Below are 21,690 nucleotides of genomic sequence, written 5' to 3'. Positions count from 1 at the left end.
TTAGTCCTTCAATTGAATAGGGACTACCTTGTGTTTAAGGCACAAGGCCATCCCTCTGTGTCAAAAGAGAGTAAGCATGAAGAGCTTCTCTCAGTTTAGAGTCAAGAAGAGCCCACACAGTCAAACTCTAAGTTTGGTGTTGTGAGTCCACAACCAAACTCTAAGTTTGGTGTTCAGACCCCATATCCAAACTCTAAGTTTGGTGTTGGGACTACACAGACATTGACCTGATCACCTTGTGGCTCCATGAGAGCCACTGTCAAGCTATTGACATTAAAGAAGCGCTTGTTGGGAGGCAACCCAATTTTATTTATCTAATTTTTATTTTATTTTATTGTTACTTTGTGTTTTATTAGGTACATGATCATGAGGAGTCACGAAAAAAATAAAAAAAAAACAGAGTCAAAAACAGAAGAAAAAAATTTTCACACCCTGGAGGACGCACAGACTGGCGTTCAACGCCAGTAAGATGCATCTGGCTGGCGTTCAACGCCAGAACAGAGCATCATTCTGGCGCTGAACGCCAGAAACAAGCAACATTCTGGCGCTGAATGCCAGGAATGTGCCCAGAGAAGAAAAGCTGGCGCTGAACGCCAGTAACAAGCATGAAACTGGCGTTCAACGCCAGAAACACGCTTTACATGGGCGTTGAACGCCCAGAACGTGCACCAATGGGCGTTTAAATGCCAGAATGGTGTGCCAAGGCATTTTACATGCCTATTTGGTGTAGGGATGGAATTCCTTGACACCTCAGGATCCTGTGGACCCCACAGGATCATCTCAGGATCTGTGGACCCCACAGGATCCCCACCTACTATATTCCCACCTTACCTCCTAATCCTATTCTTGTGATTTGTATTCCCCATGTCACAATTCCCAACACTCCTCACCAATCACCTCAATTCCTCTTCCCAATTACCCCCTTCACCACTCACATCAACCCACTCTTCCCCATAAACCCCACCTACCTTCATAAAATTCAAAATCAATTTCCCACCCATTCCCACCCAAAATGGCCGAACATACACCCTCCCCTCTCCCTATAAATACCCTTCCATTCTCCTTCATTTTCACACAACACAAACCCCTCTTCTCCCACTTAGCCGAACCTACATCTCTCCCTCTCTACCCTATTCTCTTCTTCTTCTTCTTCTCTTCTTTTCTTTCTTGCTCGAGGGCGAGCAAGATTTTAAGTTTGGTGTGGTAAAAAGCATAAGCTTTTTGTTTTTAATGGCACCTAAGGCCGGAGTATCCTCTAGAAAAGGAAAAGGGAAGACAAAAGCTTCCACCTCTGAGTCATGGGAGATGGAAAGATTCATCTCCAAGAGCCATCAAGATCACTTCTATGATGTTGTGGCAAAGAAGAAGGTGATCCCTGAGGTCCCTTTCAAGCTCAAAAAGAATGAGTATCCGGAGATCCGACATGAAATCCGAAGAAGAGGTTGGGAAGTCCTAACCAACCCCATGCAACAAGTCGGAATCTTAATGGTTCAAGAGTTCTATGCCAATGCATGGATCACTAGGAACCATGATCAAAGTATGAACCTGAATCCAAAGAATTATCTCACAATGGTTCGGGGGAAATACTTAGATTTTAGTCCGGAAAATGTGAGGTTGGCGTTTTACTTGCCCATGATGCAAGGAGATGAACGCCCCTACACTAGAAGGGTCAACTTTAATCAAAGGTTGGACCAAGTCCTAATGGACATATGTGTGGAAGGAGCTCAATGGAGAATAGACTCCAAAGGCAAGCCGGTTCAACTAAGAAGACTGGACCTCAAGCGTGTGGCTAGAGGATGGTTGGAGTTCATTCAACGCTCCATCATTCCTACTAGCAACCGATCTGAAGTTACTGTGGATCGGGCCATCATGATTCATAGCATCATGATTGGAGAGGAAGTAGAAGTTCATGAGGTCATCTCCAATGAACTCTACAAAATAGCCGACAAGTCCTCCACCATGGCAAGGCTAGCCTTTCCTCACCTTATTTTCCATCTGTGTTACTCAGCTGGAGTTATCATAGAAGGAGATATCCCCATTGAAGAGGATAAGCCCATCACCAAGAAGAGGATGGAGCAAGCAAGAGAGACCATTCACGGTCCTCAAGAGGTGCATGAGGAAGCTCATCATCAAGAAATCCCTGAGATGCCTCAAGGGATGCACTTTCCTCCCAACAACTATTGGGAGCAACTCAACACCTCCTTAGAAGATTTGAGCCACAATGTGGAACAATTAAGGGTGGAACATCATGAGCACTCCATCATTCTCCAAGAAATAAGAGAAGATCAAAGAGCAATGAGGGAGGAGCAACAAAGGCAAGGAAGGGACATAGAAGAGATTAAGGACATTGTTGGTCCTTCAAGAAGAAGACGCCACTAAAGGTGGATTCATTCCTTGTTCTTTATTTCTTTCTGTTTTTGGTTTTTAATGTTGTGTTTATCTATGTTTTGTGTCTCTACTTCATGATCATTAGTATGTAACCATGCCTTAAAGCTATGAATAAAATCCATTAATCCTTCACCTCTCTTAAATGAAAAATGTTTTAATTCAAAAGAACAAGAAGTACATGAATTTCGAATTCATCCTTGAATTTAATTTAATTATATTGATGTGGTGACAATACTTTTTGTTTTCTGAATGAATGATTGAACAGTGCATATGTCTTTTGATATTGTTGTTTATGAGTGTTAAAATTGTTGGCTCTTGAAAGAATGATGAACAAAGAGAAATGTTATTGATGATCTGAAAAAATCATGAATTTGATTCTTGAAGCAAGAAAAAGCAGTGAAAACAAAAAGCTTGCGAAAAAAAAGAGAAAAAAATTGGCGAAAAAAATAGAAAGAAAAAGAAAAAGCAAACAGAAAAAGCCAATAGCCCTTAAAACCAAAAGGCAAGGGTAAAAAGGATCCAAGGCTTTGAGCATCAATGGATAGGAGGGCCCAAGGAAATTAAATCCAGGCCTAAGCGGCTAAATCAAGCTGTCCCTAACCATGTGCTTGTGTCATGAAGGTCCAAGTGAAAAGCTTGAGACTGAGTGGTTAAAGTCGTGATCCAAAGCAAAAGAGTGTGCTTAAGAGCTCTGGACACCTCTAACTGGGGACTCTAGCAAAGCTAAGTCACAATCTGAAAAGGTTCACCCAGTTATGTGTCTGTGGCATTTATGTATCCGGTGGTAATACTGGAAAACAAAGTGCTTAGGGCCACGGCCAAGACTCATAAGTAGCTGTGTTCAAGAATCAACATGCTTAACTAGGAAAGTCAATAACACTATCCAAAATTCTAAGTTCCCAGAGACGCCAATCACTCTGAACTTCAAAGGAAAAAGTGAGATGCCAAAACTGTTCAGAAGCAAAAAGCTACAAGTCCCGCTCATCTAATTATAATTAATATTCATTGATATTCTGAATTTATAGTATATTCTCTTCTTTTTATCCTATTTGATTTTCAGTTGCTTGGGGACAAGCAACAATTTAAGTTTGGTGTTGTGATGAGCGGATAATTTATACGCTTTTTGGCATTGTTTTTAGGTAATTTTTAGTAAGTTCAAGCTACTTTTAGGGATGTTTTCATTAGTTTTTATGTTAAATTCACATTTCTGGACTTTACTATGAGTTTGTGTGTTTTTCTGTGATTTCAGGTAAATTCTGGCTGAAATTGAGGGACTTGAGCAAAACTCTGAAAAAGGCTGACAAAAGGACTGCTGATGCTGTTGGAATCTGACCTCCCTGCACTCGAAATGAATTTTCTGGAGCTACAGAACTCCAATTGGCGCGCTCTCAATGGCGTTGGAAAGTAAACATCCAGAGCTTTCCAGGAATATATAATAGTCCATACTTTATTCGGAAATTGATGATGTAACTTGGCGTTGAACGCCAAGTACATGCTGCTGTCTGGAGTTAAACGCCAGAAAAACGTCATGATCCGGAGTTGAACGCCCAAAACATGTCATAACTCGGAGTTCAACTCCAAGAAAAGCCTCAGCTCGTGGATAGATCAAGCTCAGCCCAAGCATACACCAAGTGGGCCCCGGAAGTGGATTTATGCATCAATTACTTACTCATGTAAACCCTAGTAGCTAGTCTAGTATAAATAGGATAAGTTACTATTGTATTAGAAATCTTTTGACAGTTTAATCTTTTGACTTTTTAGTCTTTGATCATTCGGTCTTCTGATCATTCAGGGGGCTGGCCATTCGGCCATGCCTGAACCTTTCACTTATGTATTTTCAACAGTGGAGTTTCTGCACACCATAGATTAAGGGTGTGGAGCTCTGCTGTACCTCAAGTTTTAATACAATTACTATTACTTTCTATTCAATTCTCTTTTATTCTTATTCCAAGATATACGTTGCACTTCAACTTGATGAATGTGATGATCCGTGACACTCATCATCATTCTCACCTATGAACGCGCGTGACTGACAACCACCTCCGTTCTACTCTAGACCGGGCACATATCTCTTAGATTCCCCAACAGAATCTTCGTGGTATAAGCTAGATAGATGGAGGCATTCATGAGGATCCGGAAAGTCTAAACCTTTTCTATGGTATTCTGAGTAGGATTATGGGATTGAATGACTGTGACGAGCTTCAAACTCTTAAAGGCTGGGCGTGATGACAAGCGCAAAAGAATCAAGGGATTCTATTCCAACCTGATTGAGAACCGACAGATGATTAGCCGTGCTGTGATAGAGCATAGGAACATTTTCACTGAGAGGATGGGATGTAGCCATTGACAACGGTGATGCCCTACATACAGCTTGCCATGGAAAGGAGTAGGAAGGATTGGATGAATGTAATAAGAAAGTAGAGATTCAAGAGGAGCACAGCATCTCCACACACTTATCTGAAATTCCCACTATTGATTTACATAAGTATTTCTATCTCTTTTATTTTCTATTTATTTATTAATTTTCGAAACCCAAAACCTTTTAATCTGCCTAACTGAGATTTACAAGGTAACCATAGCTTGCTTCATACCAACAATCTCTGTGGGATCGACCCTTACTCACGTAAGGTATTACTTGGATGACCCAGTACACTTGCTGGTTAAGTTGAACGTAGTTGTGATCACATATGCCAAAGAGCCATTAAATAAATCTCATGCAAATACAAAGAGGGCAATCACAATTTCATCCACCAGTTACCTAATTGTGTGGTGGAGGGTGCCATCTGATGTGGTGTTCTTCTCTGTTCTTGACCCTGCTTTCTCCCTTTTTTTTCCCAAAGGCATCATTTATCTCCTTTATTTTCCTAAGAATTTCAGTATGGGGGTTTGGTGGTCTGTTATATCCTTGTTCAAAAATCTCCCTATTTCTCCAACTCTAAATCTTCCAACAAGCTGTGATAAAAATGTCCATCCAGTTATTATTCGCTCCTCTCCTCAATTCTCTACCGAAATTGAGATTGACCCATTGCTCTAAGTTTGATCCGAAGAAAACCTGCGTTGCTTCTGGATTGATGAGTTGTGACCAAAGGAGGGCGACTCCCCGGCAGTTCCTGAACGCATGCAAGGTGCTCTCCGGCTGGTTAGTGCAGAAGGGGCATCCATCACTCCCCCCAAATAAACGACTCCTTCTCTCATTAGTGAGGAGTCTATTATGCATCATTCTCCAGAGAGTGATTTTTGCCTTTTGGGGTCCCTTTCATTGCCACAATTTGCTCCAATTTGTGGTTGATGGAGGGGGCCAATTGGCTAGGGCTCTATAGGTTGCCGCCACGGAGTAGTCACCATCTTCTGAGAGCCTCCATCCTTGTCTATCCTTACCATTATTGCTGTTGGGCGGCGGTTGGGCGAGCAATCTTGCTGTAATGTTATTTGGGAGGTAAGATTTCAATTTTTCTTTATTCCATCCTTCAGTATCATTTGCCCATTCCCAAACTGAACTGTTGAGGTCCAGATTAAGTTGGGTTGCATGATTTTTCAGGGTATCATCAATTCCTTCGACCCATCTGTCTAGCCAAAAGTTGGTAGCACGACCGTCTCCCACGAAGGTCACCGAGAGATTTTGGAATGTGTCCCAGAGTTTTGCAAGGTCTTTCCACAGATTTGAGTCTGAGCTTTTTGCTTATTTCTGTGTAGGAAAATTGTTGTTGTTGAGATATTTCTGGTATAGGATTTTGGCCCATAGTGTATTAGGGTTCTCCTTTAGTTGCCAAATTATTTTGATCAGGAAAGAATCATTCATGAGTTCCAGGTTCCTGAATCCCAACCCCCCCATACTTAGGTCGGCAGAGGGTCTTCCAGTTAATGCTGTGAAGTCTTCTTTTGTTGTTGTCATCTCCCCAGACAAAATTTCTCTGGAGTTTTTCAATCTCTTTACACACTATTTTTGGGACTTTTTCATGTTGCATGTCAAAATTCACGCTAGGACTTATCACTGCTTGTGCTAGCGTTATCCTGCCAGCTATTGAAAGGCATTTGCTCTTCCACCCCTTGAGTTTGTTGCCCACTCTATCAATCACAGCTTTGTAGTTTTCCTTTCCTCTTTTCTTATTATTCAACATAGCGCCCAAGTATCTTCCCAGCACTTTATTTTCTGTGAAATCAGTCTTTGTCAATATGTTGCTCTTTATCTCCGGAGTTGTGTTTTTCGAGAACACTATAGAAGACTTAGCATTACTGATTTTTAGGCCAGAAGCTTTGCAAAATCTGTCCAAAACTGCATTTATCTTCTCTATTTGCTGGACCGATGCTTCTGCAAAAAGAAGTAAGTCATCAGCAAACATCAAATGAGATAAATGAACTCTATTTCCTCTAAAAGTAAAAGGAGTCCAAGATCTGTTATTGACTTCCTGTTCAATAAACTGAGACAATTTATCCATACTGATGACAAAAAGATAAGGGGATAAAGGATCCCCTTGTCTTAGTCCTCTAGAAGGATAGAAAGTTTCAGTTTTGTTTCCATTCCAAAGAACGCTATAGCTGATAGATTTAACTCCTTCCATAATAATATTGCTGATTTGCTTGGGTAGCCCAAATTCTGAAAGTCTTTGACTGAGGTACTCCCAATTTAATCTATCATAGGCTTTTTCGAAGTCAATCTTGATAGCCATGTAACTTTTCTTTCCTCTAATTTTCTTCATAGAATGCATCACCTCCTTGGCAATAATGATATTATCGTGAATTTTCTGATTAGGGATAAAGCTGGATTGGTGCGGGGATATTCTATCATCTAGCATTGGTTTGAGCCTTTCTACAATGATTTTGGTTATGATTTTGTACTTCACATTACACAACGCTATAGGTCTAAATTGGGATACAAATTCCGGATGATAGAGTTTCGGAATGAGGGCCAAGAGAGTCTTATTAGTGTCTTTAATTAAGCTAGGTTCCCTCCAACACAATTGGACAAAGTTACAAATTTTTTCTTTCATGAGATTCCAATTATTTTTGAAAAAAATCGCTGGGAAGCCATCTTCTCCGGGAGCTTTTAGAGATCCGATGCTAAAAAGAGCTTTCTTGATTTCCACTTCCAAGGGGGTTGCTTCCATATTCCTGCAAGTGTTAGTATCCAAATTAGGGAGAGCCATATGATCAATATTCAAAGGAGATATGTTTACCTCTTCCCTATAAAGGGATTTAAAAAAATTGGTTATGTGAGTCTCAAGTTGATGCTCATCCTCAATCCAAATGCCGTATTGATTCCTAAGCTTTAGGATCTTGTTTTTTCTTCTCCTTATAATAGTCTTCGTGTGATAGAAACTAGTATTTCTGTCTCCTTCCGTGATCCATTGTTCTCGAGACTTTTGAAGCCAAAAAGTATCTTCCTTGTCAAGAATGTCATTAAGATCCTTATTGAGGGAAACTTCTAACTGATCCAAGAACGGGTTCTGCCCATAACTGTTGCTCCTTTGAATGCCAGCAAGTCTGTTCATAATTCTTCTCTTGATTTTGAAAATGTTTCCAAACGTGTCCCTGTTCCATATGTGCATCTCCCTTCTGACTTTGTCAAGGGTGCTAAGAACGTTGTTATTCTCATTGTTGTTCCATTGTTGTTGAAGAAAGGGTTCAAACTCCGGGTGATAAGTCCACATGCACTCAAATCTAAAAGGCCTGTTCCTGTTAAGGGTGTTAGAGACTTTTTCTATAATGAGGAGGGGGTGGTGGTCAGAGTTAGTTCTTGGAAGGACCTTCACAACCGCCTCATGATGGGTAAGCCTCCAAGCTGGATTGGCCAAGGCACGGTCCAGCCTTTTGAAAACTCTTTCATAACCATTCCAAAGGGGACCTTTCCAGGTGAATCTGCTACCCATGAAGCCCAAATCAATAAGACCACTATTATTTATCCAAGCACTAAACCTACTACAAGCTCTGTAATCAACTTGGCCACCCCCTTTTTTCTCTGTTGGGTCCTTTATCTCATTGAAGTCTCCTGTGAGAATCCAAGGACTTTGCATTCTGTTGGCTAAGTTTTGGAGCTTTGGCCATAAAGCTCTTCTGCCTTGTGGTTGAGGGTTGGCATAAACAGCAGTCATGAACCAATCTTCTCTTCCTGGACTGGTAATCTTGGCGTGAATATATTGAGGATCAGATTCAATCGTGTTTATGCTTATGTTGTTATCATTCCAACATATCCATATGCCACCTGAAAATCCCATAGCGTCTTCCACAATAAAAAAAGTTAAAACCTAGATTTCTGATAACATTTCTAGCATTATCACCACTAACTTTAGGTTCCAAAAGGATCACTAAATCAGGTTTATTTTGTCTAACAACTTCTTTAAAGGTACGTCTAAAATCATTGCTAGCCGCACCTCTCACATTCCAAGATAAAATAATCATTAAAACAAAAGGGAGGGATTTAAAATAGCTGCATTTCAGCAGCTTCATGGTGTCCTAACTCATTTCCATCAGGAGAGCTAAAATCAACTCCCTCAATTAGATTTCTAAATCTTTCTGCGTTTCTGTTTCCATGTGATCTGTGCTAACATATTCTTTTTCTCCAGGGTCAGGCGACTTGTCTTCCCCTTTTTGGATGTTTGCTTTTTGTGTTTCCATCCCTCCGTGGATGGGAGTATCCGGATCAGGTGAGGCGTCTTCCTTCGTTGTCCAGTTCTCTTTATATTTTTGCACCAAATTGTTTGGATCTTCCCTGTTGCTATAGCTTTATTTGCTTTGGTTGTTGTCTCTTTTTTCCGTGGGAATATTCCTAGTTTGGAGTTGTGTGTGCATTTGGTTGTTATTTGTAGCTTTGGTGTTGCTTCTCTGGATCTGGTTGGTTCTCTGGGCAATTTTCCTGACGCTGCTACTCCTATTTTGGTTGTCATTGTTAATTTTGATGAGATTTTCATTCTCCGCAACTGTTTCATTCATATTTTCCACTTGGTTGGTTTCTTCTATTTCCAGCACACTAAATCTGGTTTTGCCTCCTTTGTATTTATCTTTGTCCTTATCCATATGGCTTGGGCCAGCTCCGTCTTTTCCTGTGTCCTTTCTTGTTTTTCTATGCCTTTGGACCACCATCCAAGGTCCAAAGTTGTTGCTGTCCACTTCCAATATAGCTTTTCCTTTTTCTGTAATTCTTTGTTCAGCTTCTGCTTCTTTTTCCGGATTGATGTCTACTCTTGTTGTTGTTGTCCTCTAGTTTTAGTATTCTCACCTTGTTTCTCCTGGTCTTTCTCATTTCTTTCCCTCCAAATGGCACAATGCTTTTGTTCATGGTCCGCTTTGCCACAAGTGAAACATATTTGGTGAATGCCCTCGTATTCCACTTGGTAGACATTTCCATTTACCATATATCTTCCTAGCAGTGGCTTGGTTAGATCAACCTCGACACAAAGTCTCGCGAATTTTCCTCTGCATAAATGGGAGGTGTTGTAATCAATTTTGCAAGTCCTTCCAATTAAGTCACCGATTTTTCTTAGAATTTTCCCATTATATAACTCTATAGGTAATCCTGGTAAGCGAATCCAAGCTGTGATCTTATCAATTGTGGTTGTAAGGGGGTTGAAATTTGGCTCCCACAATCTCACTGCCAAGTAGTGATCATAAATTTTCCATGGTCCATCCACCAGGGCAGCATCCAAGTCCTCTTGAGCATAGAATTTCACAAGGTAATAATCGTTTCCCAAGTCAATCACATCCAGTTCCCCTAATCTTCCCCACATGTTTTCTATTCTTCTCTTCATGGTTACATAGCCTACTTTCCTTCCCATTAGCTTGACTATGAGAGATCTCCACCAAGGCTTCCATAGTTCCTTTTTAGCTTCCTCATTGATGACAATGTTGTAGAGCCCTTGTCCCATGTCTTCTACTGTTATCTCTGACTTGCTATTCTCTCTATTGGATTCTTCCATTCCTTCATCTATTTTCTCTGTTTCAGGTACAGTTTCATCCTCGCTGTCCATGACGTCTTCTTCTGCGCTCAAAGGATTATCTTCAAGGTCTTGGTTCTTTCCTGTCACCATGTCTGCATAGGTCCTGTTGTTTGCTCCTCTTTCTTCTTGCTGTATCCATTCTTCAAATCTTGGTACTAATGCTTCTGTTCCAGTAAAACCTTCATCTCCTTTACGCACTTTTTTGACACTTCTCTGTAGGAGATCTCTTTCTTGCTCTGATGGGTCACATTCATTTGGGATTTTTTCCGACAACCCTGCTCTGGTCATGGGGCCGGATAAGAACTGTGACGGTGATAAAGTCACAGTAAAAAGAGCCGTTAAATAATAGTTTTTACTCCCTCATAATTTCCATCAAATTTTTTTACTAATTTCTATAATTTCATCTTTTGATTTTTTGGGTCTAGTATAACTCCATCTTAATCATGGGTCAATACAACACCACTAATTTCCTTTTTATTATTGAAAACCCAATGTCAAGTGAAAAAAAAAATCCAACAACTTCTATTTTTGGACAAATCTTGAATTTTAAAAAACGTTCCTACCAACCTACAATTCAATAGTCCATTAAATCCAACACCTAATTACACAATTAATTACCACATAATAAATAACTACCAGACAAAATTACCACATAATAAATTAATAATTTTCACACGCAGAACGGAACTCTTTCCCTGCACTGTTTCAATGCCACAATCACGCTCACGTGGCATTCTCTCCTATTGACACTCAAAATCAGCATAGTATGGTGAAAAAGTGAATCAACATGATAAAATTTCTCTTTTTATTTTATTAATAGTTATTCATGTTGTTTAAAAAAATCAATAGTTACCTAACATAACCCTTTCTTTATATTTGAAAACCAAGATTGAGACAACAATACTTCTATTGTAAAATACTTAATTAATTTCGATATTATCTTGTAAATAAAAATAATATATACTGTTTTTAAAACATTATTTATCTACAAATTAGATACAAATGCATATAAACAATTTTGATATTATCTTAAACAAATGAAGTGAGTTATTTTCTAGTTGTTGCCTTGTTGGGCATTATCAAAATAGCAAAACACCTGCCATGAAAGCTTAAGGCATTGATTCAAAACACAGACTTGGCAAGGTTCTCACACAGCAAGTTTCTTGATCAAGCTGGATTCGTCAGGTCCTCACAGTATTTTACTCTTGAATTACGGTAACCCGTTCTTAATTTAAAGCTTAATATGCATATAGCTAAACACAAACAACTTACATATCTATTTCTGTTGAATGAGTAGATAAGAGCGTTTCAGATGCATAATTTCTTCATCTGACTCCAAGTATCCCAAGAACAAAACATAATTGATTTCTCATCACCTTATCTGACTATCTTCCTAAGATGACCATAGTTGAAACGCTCCAATTTATCTATGCTACAGGAAAATTTCTCTAGAGGCTACTGTTACAATAAATTAAATAACACAGCTATAATAAGTTGGCCAATCTACCAGCGCCTGATCCTTTCCTTCGCCGCCGTCGCTTTTGGCGAATGCGCCAAAAACATAATAGCAGAAAACCTGCCACAAAAGATAAAGCATTGAAGCGCAAAACGGATATACTAATCTAAAATTGAATGAGCAACAATCAAGTGTTCACTAACCCGTTGCTGCAACTACAGCTGGTACAAGCCAGTTAATACCAACAAGCTTAGGTGCATCAAGCTGCAAGATAAATGAGAAAATTTTAGATTATCAGCCATATGCACTATCTACTGGTATCATACTACAACAAACATGAAAAAGATAAAGTGATTATAATTTCTTGCCTCATCTCCATAGAATAGGCCCAAGTACGTATTCCCAACGGAGTCACCCTTGTTCCGTGTGTTAAATATTCGGTTCCTTCTAGAAGAAGTAGCCAGAGTTGAGTTCAACCCTCTTCCCAAATCAATGAGAGGATAACCAGGCAACTTTTTTGTTCTTCCTTGAAGCTGCAGACTATAGCCCTTGGTTCCCCATACTTCAAATCTTGTGTCAGTTCGGCAAATCAAATCCTTTCCCACAACCGCCGAATATGTTGAGAAATTGACATCAGTTCTCCGAGATGGCAACTGATTATCATCTTCGTACAACGAAATGTCTAGTTTAACTGAATTGGAGAACAGCACAGGATCCCTTGCATCTGTACTAGTAAAATCAAGCATTTTCTTTAGGAGCCAGTAACAATTAGTGACCATATGGCTACTGTCCAAACAATTAGAATCCCCGTAAACAGCTATGCGACCTTCACCCATCTCTGTGAAACCAAGAATTGGAGAGTCGGGCTGTTTCAACCAAAACACACCACTATAATTTAAGAAAGCTTCTCAATGTCAACATTACATGTTAAACTCAAGAACACTAAAAGTAAAAAACTAACTTTCAAGATGATGCCGTATAAGAATAAAATAAAATAAAATAAAATAAAATATCATAGAATGAAGCCATAAAAAGATTGCTTGGCTAGTATAAAATTTAATATATAACGCAATTATAGAGTGCTCTATTAAGTTAACTCACTTTGGTTTCAGAATTCAACAGCACATTCTGAGTGGCTCCACTCTCGGAACTATCCAAGAAGGGAAAGCTATGTACATGGCCACCTCTAGGAAACCTCACAATATTTGTTCCAGAAGCATATCGGCTTTGCTCACCTAAAAGTGAAAAATCACCATTCAGGATCTTGTCTCCAAAAGCAATCCCAAATGGAGCCAAAAGATCATTCAGTGCTGGAATATTTGATCCTCCAGTAACAGGGGTCCACCAACTTCGTGTATTGTCATCAAAAAATCTCATCTTCACCATAGTATCTACATTATACCACTCAGCAAAGATGGCTAGCCCCAATCCAGTATACATGACATCGTCTCTAAGTTTCTCAATCTCCTCGGGGAAGTACTCATCTTCAAGATCTACCATCAAAAGTGTTCCATATTGACGAGCATCAAAGCATGTAAGAGGAGATCCAAGTGTTTCAACATAATAATCAGCATCTCTTAACATGTTGAACATAATGTGAAAATTCGTATGCAGATGATCACCATGCCAGTCAAGAATATCATTTCGAACATCCAAGGAATCTCTGGGAATGTAACCAGGTGGGTATTTAATACTATGAAACTGATCCCACAAAATTCGTTTGGATCGAGGTGGTGTTGGTACCACTTTCAACTTCAATTGAAGCACACAAATGCTAGTTTGAGGGCGCTCTCCTTGAGCAGGTGGGCTAGAAACCGTAAGGGTTACATTGCCTTCAATAATTCCAGAAAACTGGGCACCTTCTTCCTTGATTTGCATGTGAAGTGCTAAATAACCAGTCCAAGGCCAGATTATCTCTGAATGTGTAAAATGAATGCTTAAAAGATTCCCCACCTCATCAGAAGGATGCCATGTTGGTGGGCCTTCTACATAGCCAATAACACCCATTCCATTCAAAATGGTGGCATTGAAGATGACAGGCATAGATCCTGCATAGAGTGGTTGGCGACAAAAAGGCCATGTGTAAGGACAATCTGTATAATCAAGGATGTTGGGGAAGATACTTGCCCTAGGCTTGTAGCTCTTAAGAATCCCATATGATTCGAGCCTGACAATTATGTTAACAAGTAAGAATACATAAATGAAATTATTAAAGAATCTAAAGGTAAAATCATTATTAATTTATTATAGTGGAAATGGCAATGGTAATGACGATGATCACCATATCAAAGTTCAAAATAAGACAAAGACAAAAAGAAAGGGGACCCGTCAAAAAGTGGAACTTACAAATCAACTCGGCCAGCACCTTGCTCAAACATGTTAGGCCCAGAGAGCTTTGCAGCACCCTCAACCAATGCTTGTTTCATACTTGCTGGGTTTAAGATGTCTTTTCGATCGGATGCAGGGATGATACTTACAAGCAAGCACACAACACCGGCAACTACAGGACTTGCTACACTTGTTCCTGATAAGCTTTTGCAACCCTTGCTAATCTTGGATCCCATTATGTCCCGTCCGTATGCAACTATGTCTGGCTTCACACGACCATAACTGTAAGGTCCAGAGGTTATTAGAAATTCAAACACAATGATCTTAAGTATTAAAAAACCAACTTTGCATTTAAATGGCATCTTTTTTAACAAGAATCAGCAGAACCCAACTATTACCACGAGATTGAAAGTAGATGATACAACCCGACGAAATATCTATTGTATGATGAACTCAAAAAAGTACAAATGCTAAAAAGGAAGTAAGTGCAAGAAATCCTCATCAAACCTGTATTGGGAGAAGGATCCATGAAATATAAGTAGAAATAAATAAGTAAACATTACCCATGAGGAAGTTCCCAAGTACTCATGCCACGTGAGGAAAATGAAGCAATATGGTCACTATAGTCAATGCCACCAACGCCAATAACATCACTTTGATCAGCTGGATTGTTCAAAGTTCCATAAAGTGGTCCATCATTTCCAATTGCAGAGACCATGATTATATTATTTGCTGTTATTTCCCATATCTGGTCAACAATTTATCAAAATAACACTTTGTAAGAGGAAATTTCTTACTCAATTGTCAACAAAAGATGGTTTATTTACACATAATAGTTATGTTATATAAATTTAAAACCAATCTATATTCTTTAAATCTTAAAATCACATCAAACATATAATGTTATCAAATTAAAAAGCAAGAATGGATGGATAAAAGAAAATTACCTTCTCAACAAATGGAAGATCCAAATAATCAGGTCCACCAATGCTCAAGTTTAGCACATCCATATTGGTTGCAATTGCATAGTTGAAGGCATCAAGGAACCATGATGTGTATGAAACCTGCAATAGGCTGAATGAATTCTTCTCAAAATATTGCCAAATATTACAAAATAATAGTATTATTAGCATAAGAACTGCGAAACGTATGCAACTTAGTTATGACAGGCCTTTATCAGCTGTCAACAATTTGTGACAACTGCAGTAAAAAACACATGTACATTTCCCTATTCAGATCTTGTTGATGATTTCTTGGTTAGTAACCATATGACAATGGGCATTTAATGAGTAAACAAACAATGAAGATAGTTTTGGCTAACTGAAACTCAAATGTAGTCAAGGAAAAGAACAGTGAGTGTGACAAGAATATCCAACAGGCATTACCTGTGCATCAGTGAAAACACGAAATGCATAAATCTCTGTATCAGGTGCAAAACCAAGGCACTCTGCGTCTACCCCAGCAATAACACCAGCAACAAAGGTCCCGTGTCCAAGATTATCATTTAACGTATCCTCATTGGTCCAATTTGTTCGTTCCTGTAAATGTCCTCAACACTAAGAACAACCAAAGAACAAAACATCTCCAAACAATCGTGGTAATAACAGTTCCAAGAATCAATACCTTGATGTTACGAAAATGAGGGTGATCAGCTCGAATGCCTGTATCAAATATAGCCATTTTGACTTTTGCACCTGTGTACCCTTTTGCCCAGAGATCCTCCGCCCCAAACATGGAAGTCACTTGAGATCTCTGCCACAAGAAGACACAAAAACAAGTCTCACTGTGTGTGTGTGGGTCTCTGAGTTATCTACATTCCCTTTCCCCACTGATTGAAATATAACGAACGCGCAAATAGACAACTTATCCTTAAACTTACACATTAATTCTTAATCCACAAAGCTCTAATAAAATCTAATCCATTTTAGAAACAAGAAAGACTAACCATATGAAACAAATTTTATGACTTTAAGATTGAATCTTCACCTGCATCAAGAGTTGGCGTCCCAACTTGACGGAAGAGTTTCGAGTGAAGGAGCAATGGGGTGGTTCATCATCTCCATCTCTATATGGTTCCTCAGTAAACGACATGGACGTGAATATCTTGCCAGGGCGCTTCTTGCCATCCACAAAGGCACCACCTTTGCCTTTGTGGGTGCGATCCTTGTGGAGAAGACCCCTGGTGTAGCTCATGTCCAAATGCAAGTCCTTGACCAGTGGCAGAGCCTCAATCTGTCGAATCAATCCATCCTCAACAGAAACCAAGGCAAAGTCGGTGGGGAACTTGGCGGCAGGGTTGTGGCGGTGGATCCAGTGCCAGCCTCGGGATCGGAGGTTGGATTCAAGATAGGAGCGGTGGTGGTGGGCGGTCTTGTAGTGGCGGAACCGCACGATGTAGTTGCGGCGAGAGGGGGTTCCGTGGTCGGTAGAATTTGGGGGTAGGGTTTGGGATGGGTTAGGGGAAGAAGGTTGAGATTGAAAGTGGAAATGGTAGAGAAAGAGGGCGATGAATATGAAGAAGATGGAGAGAGAAAAGGCGGAGCTGCTTTGGGTGGAAGCCATGGTTGTTAAGGATGAAGAAGGAGGAGGATGTGGTGGTGATTGGGGTTGTTTGCATTGGTTTAGTTCACGTGGGAGCTAGCTGCTAGCTACTAGCTACTAGCTACATCGGATACTACGAACTGGTAAGTGTTCGGCTTGTCTATAAAGCGTTAAGGACACCAACACAGACACTGTTTCGTTGTTGAATTGAATCTGGTTTTGTTTGTAAAGTACATCTCCGAATCATCACCACATTCAGGGTGCCTGCCCCTGCCCTCTCCTTTTTCTTCTCTCTCCTTTCAAAAAGCATTAGAAATGAAAGTGGTGTTTTTTTTTAACCATTTTTTAGCTTACAAATTATTAATATTGGTGGAGATTTGAAGTTTAATCCCAATTAGTCCAATCCACATGGGTAAGCATGTAAATTTTGTATATTTTACGGCACATATACAAATTGAATCAAACTAGTTATACTTGATAAGTAAGACTTTGGATTTGAATTTCTATAGACTTGATTTTGTAGAATTAACTATGATAATTTTACCAAAAAAATAATCTGAAGTATATTCACCTTCTTTTTAATTGTCCAACATATAATATTCGTTTATTTATAAAATACCAAAAATACTCCTGTTCTCTTCTCTAATTCTCCCCAACCTAGAACCTATATTCATCTCTCTTTTCTCAGCATGTGGCAATTAGCTAACAAGCATAAGTCAAAAGAAGGTCCCAAATGGAGGTGGCATAAGCCGTTATAATAAGTTCATTTTTAATTACCAGTTACCAGACACAAGAATTCTGGGGGCTGGGATAAAAATCAGATAAACAAAATATTTAAATACTAATCAATAAATGCATCATGTTGAGTTTCACCTATGTTTACTCAATGTATGTATGTAGGGTTAGAAACCATTTTGATACTACAGTGAATTTCCAGAACAAGGTTCATGGAGGAGAACCAGGAGTAAAAATATCAATAATCTTTTCATGAGCATTGGCTTATTGGCTTCTTTTTTCACGGGAAGAATGAAATGGTTTAAACCACTGTTTCCAAGGTGCATCCTTCTGTTGCTCCAACCAAGAGAGGAAAGCACTATCCAGCAGGCAGAACAAGTTCACATAGAGAAGCTGGTACTTCACAGGAACATACCGGAAATTGAAGACCTGCACAAATGGCCAAACACCACCTTCTACAATCAAAGCTGGGAAAAAGTTGTTCTTCAAGTCTTCCTTCACCTGAGGAATAGTCTTGCCTGAGCATAATCCTATGTAAGTAAAGAACACAAACAAATGGATCGGACCAAATATGATGCCATCCATTGCTACTTTCGTGGCTACAGCTCGCGCAGACTTTGGCATAAGGTGAAGCTTAAGTCTTATGAATTTGTCCAAACCCTCATACCTACATGAAAAATTGGCATGAGACAGTTAGCAAATTGCTACTATCATGACTTAATTCAACGATGTTTCACCCTCTTTTGGTACACTTGAGAATCATATGTTCTAAATGGAATTTCTGAATTTCAATTTGACAAGTAGTTTTCAATTGTAACCAAACATTAGGCAATAGGCAAGCCTGGAATCTATTTCGAAATAAGCCCTAGTCAACTAAGAACATGCACATCAAAGAGGGATATAAATCAAAATCGATTCAGAAACAGTTATCGGATTCCTTGACAAATTGAGATCTATGTGAATCACTGACGCGACATTGAAGAAATGAGGAGAATGAGAAATAGGTAGGTACCAGAAGTGGCCAACAGGTCCAACGAAACCGAATCCAAACATACTTGTAACAGCAACGCGGTTCCAGTTTATAACAAATTTAGGTTCTTCATCCTACCAAATGCAAGGGAACGGAAATTGGTGAGTGAAACCCACAGCAGAGACGATAATAACAATATAAAAGAGTTGAGTTGCGAGTTGCGAGTTGCGAGTTGGATACCGTGGCAGAGAGTTGAAGACGCTTCTTGGCGGCGGAGTGAGTAATATATTGAGCAGTGACGTCACCAACAGCCCAGAGGACGCCGGAGCTGATGACCTGGGTCTTGACGGGATGAACAGAAAGGCAATTCTGGTACCATTTCCACGCCTTCAGCATCATCCTGCCTACACCTAATCCTCCTCGCTTTCTCACAACTTACAAGACGTTTTTGACCATTCTGCTCAGCATTTTGGGCCAACATAACCCCATTTTGGGCCTTTACTTGGGACGTTGATTGAAAAGGCCTTTTTAATACCGTGTGACTCAGGTCCAAAAAGGGCCTTATTCTTAATTTCTAATTCCTAAATTATGTACTAAAATGAGGCTATTGGGAAATAATATTACTTGTACACTAAAATCAGTTACTAAAGTCAGTCACTAATATTAAATATATATATAAATACATGTTAAAAGTAAATTAAATCACACATATATTTATACACAAATACATTGGTAATATATTTTAGTTAATTTTAGTGTATGGATAGCATTTTTTATTAGAAGTTTAGGATTCTTATATCTACTTAAAACTATAGTTATCAGAATTGAACCAATAATTGAACCAGTTGGACTATTAGATCATATTGATTTAACCGATAAGTTACTAGTTGAACCGATTAATTCGGTCTCACAAAAATAAAAAATAATCAAAATTTTAAATTAAAATTTAAAATACATACTAACATTTTAACAACAATTGTCTCCATTTCTAAAAGTAACTAATTTAAGACTTATTTTTAATAGGTTTAATTACTCTGCAGGTCCCTATAGTTTCACCAAATTTTCAATTAGGTCCCTATACTTTTTTTCTTTTTCAATTAGGTCCCTATACATCATTTTTTTTTCAATTTAGTCCTTGTTAACGTTAAACGTCAAAAAAATGTTAGTAAATTGTGAAATTACCTGTATACCCTTAGGGACCTAATTGAAAAGAAAAAAAGTATAAGGACCTAATTGAAAATTCAATAAAACTATAAATATTCAATGAAAGATATTCCTATAATCCTTATTCAATGATTCTACGACATGAAAGATATTCCTATAATCCCTTTTATTTTGTCATTATCATTCTTTTGCTTATTTATATATAAAATGTACCAAAAATAATTTCTTTTTATTTTTTTGACTTTCAAAATACCTTATCTTAAGAACATACAAAAAACGTAATGAATAAAATGAAACAGAAATAGTAGTAAAAAGTATATATAAAATTCAATTTTCATCATTCAAGTATTTATTATGATCATGTAATATTTTACATTTGTGTAGATTCATGAAATATAATTTATGTCTTTATCATATCATGGTATACTATAGAAAACCACAAGGCTATGTAATTTGAAATCTAAAAATGAAAACCATAGAAAGCATAGTTTCAGTATAATACATAAAATCTGGAAATCAATTATTGTGTTGTAGCCTCCCACTCTCTGAACCGGCATAAGGATCAACAATAACATTAATAACAACCGGTTCTAAAAGAGAAGACTTGAAGCAATGTCTGAATTGAAACCAATGTCACTATCACAAGGCTTTCTGCAGCAAAACCAGGGAACAGAGAAGCTAAGAACTCCAAAGGGTTCAAATTAGTATCATCCACGATTGCATTCTCAGTAAAGATGTCAGTTAAGAATCCATGTCCTGAGTTGTCATCATAAGTAAGCCCCTCTTGACCACTGCTAACAAGTTTGTTGGCACTCCCAATTGGCCTATCCCAAGGATTCGCTGAAGTGTTCAAAGTGCTTTCTGAAGATGGATCCTCCCGAAAGCTAGAATTGGGAAACCTTGGTCTATCAGTAAAGTTATTTCCATTAATGTGCTGCTGAGATAATTCTTCCTGCTCATTGAATATAATTCTTCCTGCTGAGATAAACCTTGGTCTGTCATTATAAACTGCACCAACCATCTTTGACTATAGGATTTTGATTTTATTTTCACCATTTATGAACAAGGACATCAATTTTATATGAATCTGTGTCTTAACTTATAAGAGCTGCAAATTTTCGTTCACATCAAGAACACACCAAAGTAAAAAGAGCACCATGGAAAACTAATAGTTTCCCTTGATGGAGTCTAGCAAATATCATATAAATTTGAACATCTTTTAAGTCTGAACTTCTTGGTGCATGTTTAAATCAATACAGCACCACTTAAAAAGCGAGGAATAGCCTTAAACACCAATTGGTTCAAGCAAGCTAGAAAGTAAAGCAAAAGCAACCAACAAAATCAAACAGAAAGAAGGCAAATTCTTTTGCTTTATTTGGTTTCCACTTACATTTCAACATTAACAAAATATAACAACATTAAACATCCCCCTGCGGGGGAACCCTTTTTTTCAGAGTCACTTAGGATTACTAACAACTCTGCTAATTAGAGTTCAATGAACAGAACCATGAATAAAAACCACATGAGCCTATCCAACTGCAAGTGGATCAGATCACAAAATATTTTCTAGCCCCCAAGGAACATAAAATGAACGATTTTTAATTAATTAAAGGGTAATTAAAGCTCATAACAAAATAAAAGGGGGCATTTAAAGCTAATCCAGCTCCATTGTCTAGGATGACGATAGTTAGAATCTAACCTGGGTTTAAGATGGGAAGGATCTGCCATGAAAACGAAGAAATTGTTAATTGGAAAAAAATATGGGATTTTGGCAGATCGACTTCAGGCAGCAAGGCGAGGTGCGGCGAGGTGTGGCGACGCGAGTAGCGGCGTAGCAATCCACGGCGAGGGAACGCGACAGAAGCGACACACCACCAGTGGGAAGCAGAGTAGAGCAGACGCACGACCAGCGCAGAGCAGTGCAACGCAAACCAAGGACGACGGACGATGACGACGATGGACGCTCACGCCGCCAAGGACGATGACAACGACGCCGCCGCCGCAGATGGAGGACGACACCAACGAATGGATCAGAGGAGAAACGCAGTGACTTCACAGAGAACAGGCGCTGACTAGGTTGTTTTTGGATAAAATGGCAAGGATGTTTTTGGTATTTTAAAAAAATAGAAGTGGGTTTAATTAGCTATTATAACTTAATTAGGAGAATATTCAATTTT

General features: G+C 38.8%; 2 protein-coding genes and 1 long non-coding RNA gene across 4 annotated transcripts; all 3 read right to left on the bottom strand.

Moving 5' to 3' along the window:
* Nucleotides 1–11,573: 11,573 nt before the first annotated feature.
* On the bottom strand, nt 11,574–16,970 carry LOC112790245 (subtilisin-like protease SBT6.1). 2 transcript variants are annotated; one of them, XM_072232789.1, is made up of 10 exons: nt 16,090–16,970; nt 15,727–15,855; nt 15,489–15,641; nt 15,051–15,177; nt 14,667–14,851; nt 14,122–14,385; nt 12,877–13,942; nt 12,144–12,641; nt 11,979–12,039; nt 11,574–11,895 (listed from the first exon to the last, which is right to left on the bottom strand). In XM_072232789.1, the coding sequence occupies exons 3-10, from the start codon at nt 15,515–15,517 to the stop codon at nt 11,804–11,806; spliced, it is 2,322 nt and encodes a 773-aa protein (XP_072088890.1). In that variant the 5' UTR covers nt 15,518–15,641; nt 15,727–15,855; nt 16,090–16,970; the 3' UTR covers nt 11,574–11,803. The 2 variants fall into 2 exon arrangements, with proteins under 2 accessions (XP_072088890.1, XP_025688339.1); XM_025832554.3 differs by having other exon boundaries at nt 15,051–15,167.
* A 496-nt stretch (nt 16,971–17,466) lies between these two features.
* On the bottom strand, nt 17,467–18,802 carry LOC112790246 (protein SYM1). Its single transcript, XM_025832556.3, has 3 exons — nt 18,590–18,802; nt 18,392–18,483; nt 17,467–18,046 (listed from the first exon to the last, which is right to left on the bottom strand). Exons 1-3 carry the CDS (start codon nt 18,746–18,748, stop codon nt 17,644–17,646), a joined length of 654 nt encoding a protein of 217 aa, XP_025688341.1. The 5' UTR covers nt 18,749–18,802; the 3' UTR covers nt 17,467–17,643.
* Nucleotides 18,803–19,937: 1,135 nt separating this feature from the next.
* LOC140182597 (uncharacterized) lies at nt 19,938–21,489 on the bottom strand. Its single transcript, XR_011878522.1, has 2 exons — nt 21,213–21,489; nt 19,938–20,491 (listed from the first exon to the last, which is right to left on the bottom strand). It is a non-coding gene; the product is annotated as an uncharacterized lncRNA (long non-coding RNA).
* Nucleotides 21,490–21,690: the final 201 nt, after the last annotated feature.

This window comes from Arachis hypogaea, chromosome 3 (assembly GCF_003086295.3).
Source record: "Arachis hypogaea cultivar Tifrunner chromosome 3, arahy.Tifrunner.gnm2.J5K5, whole genome shotgun sequence".
NCBI classification, from domain to species: domain Eukaryota; kingdom Viridiplantae; phylum Streptophyta; class Magnoliopsida; order Fabales; family Fabaceae; genus Arachis; species Arachis hypogaea.
Note: the sequence above shows the minus strand (reverse complement) of the source record. Positions and strands in the feature narration are given on the sequence as shown.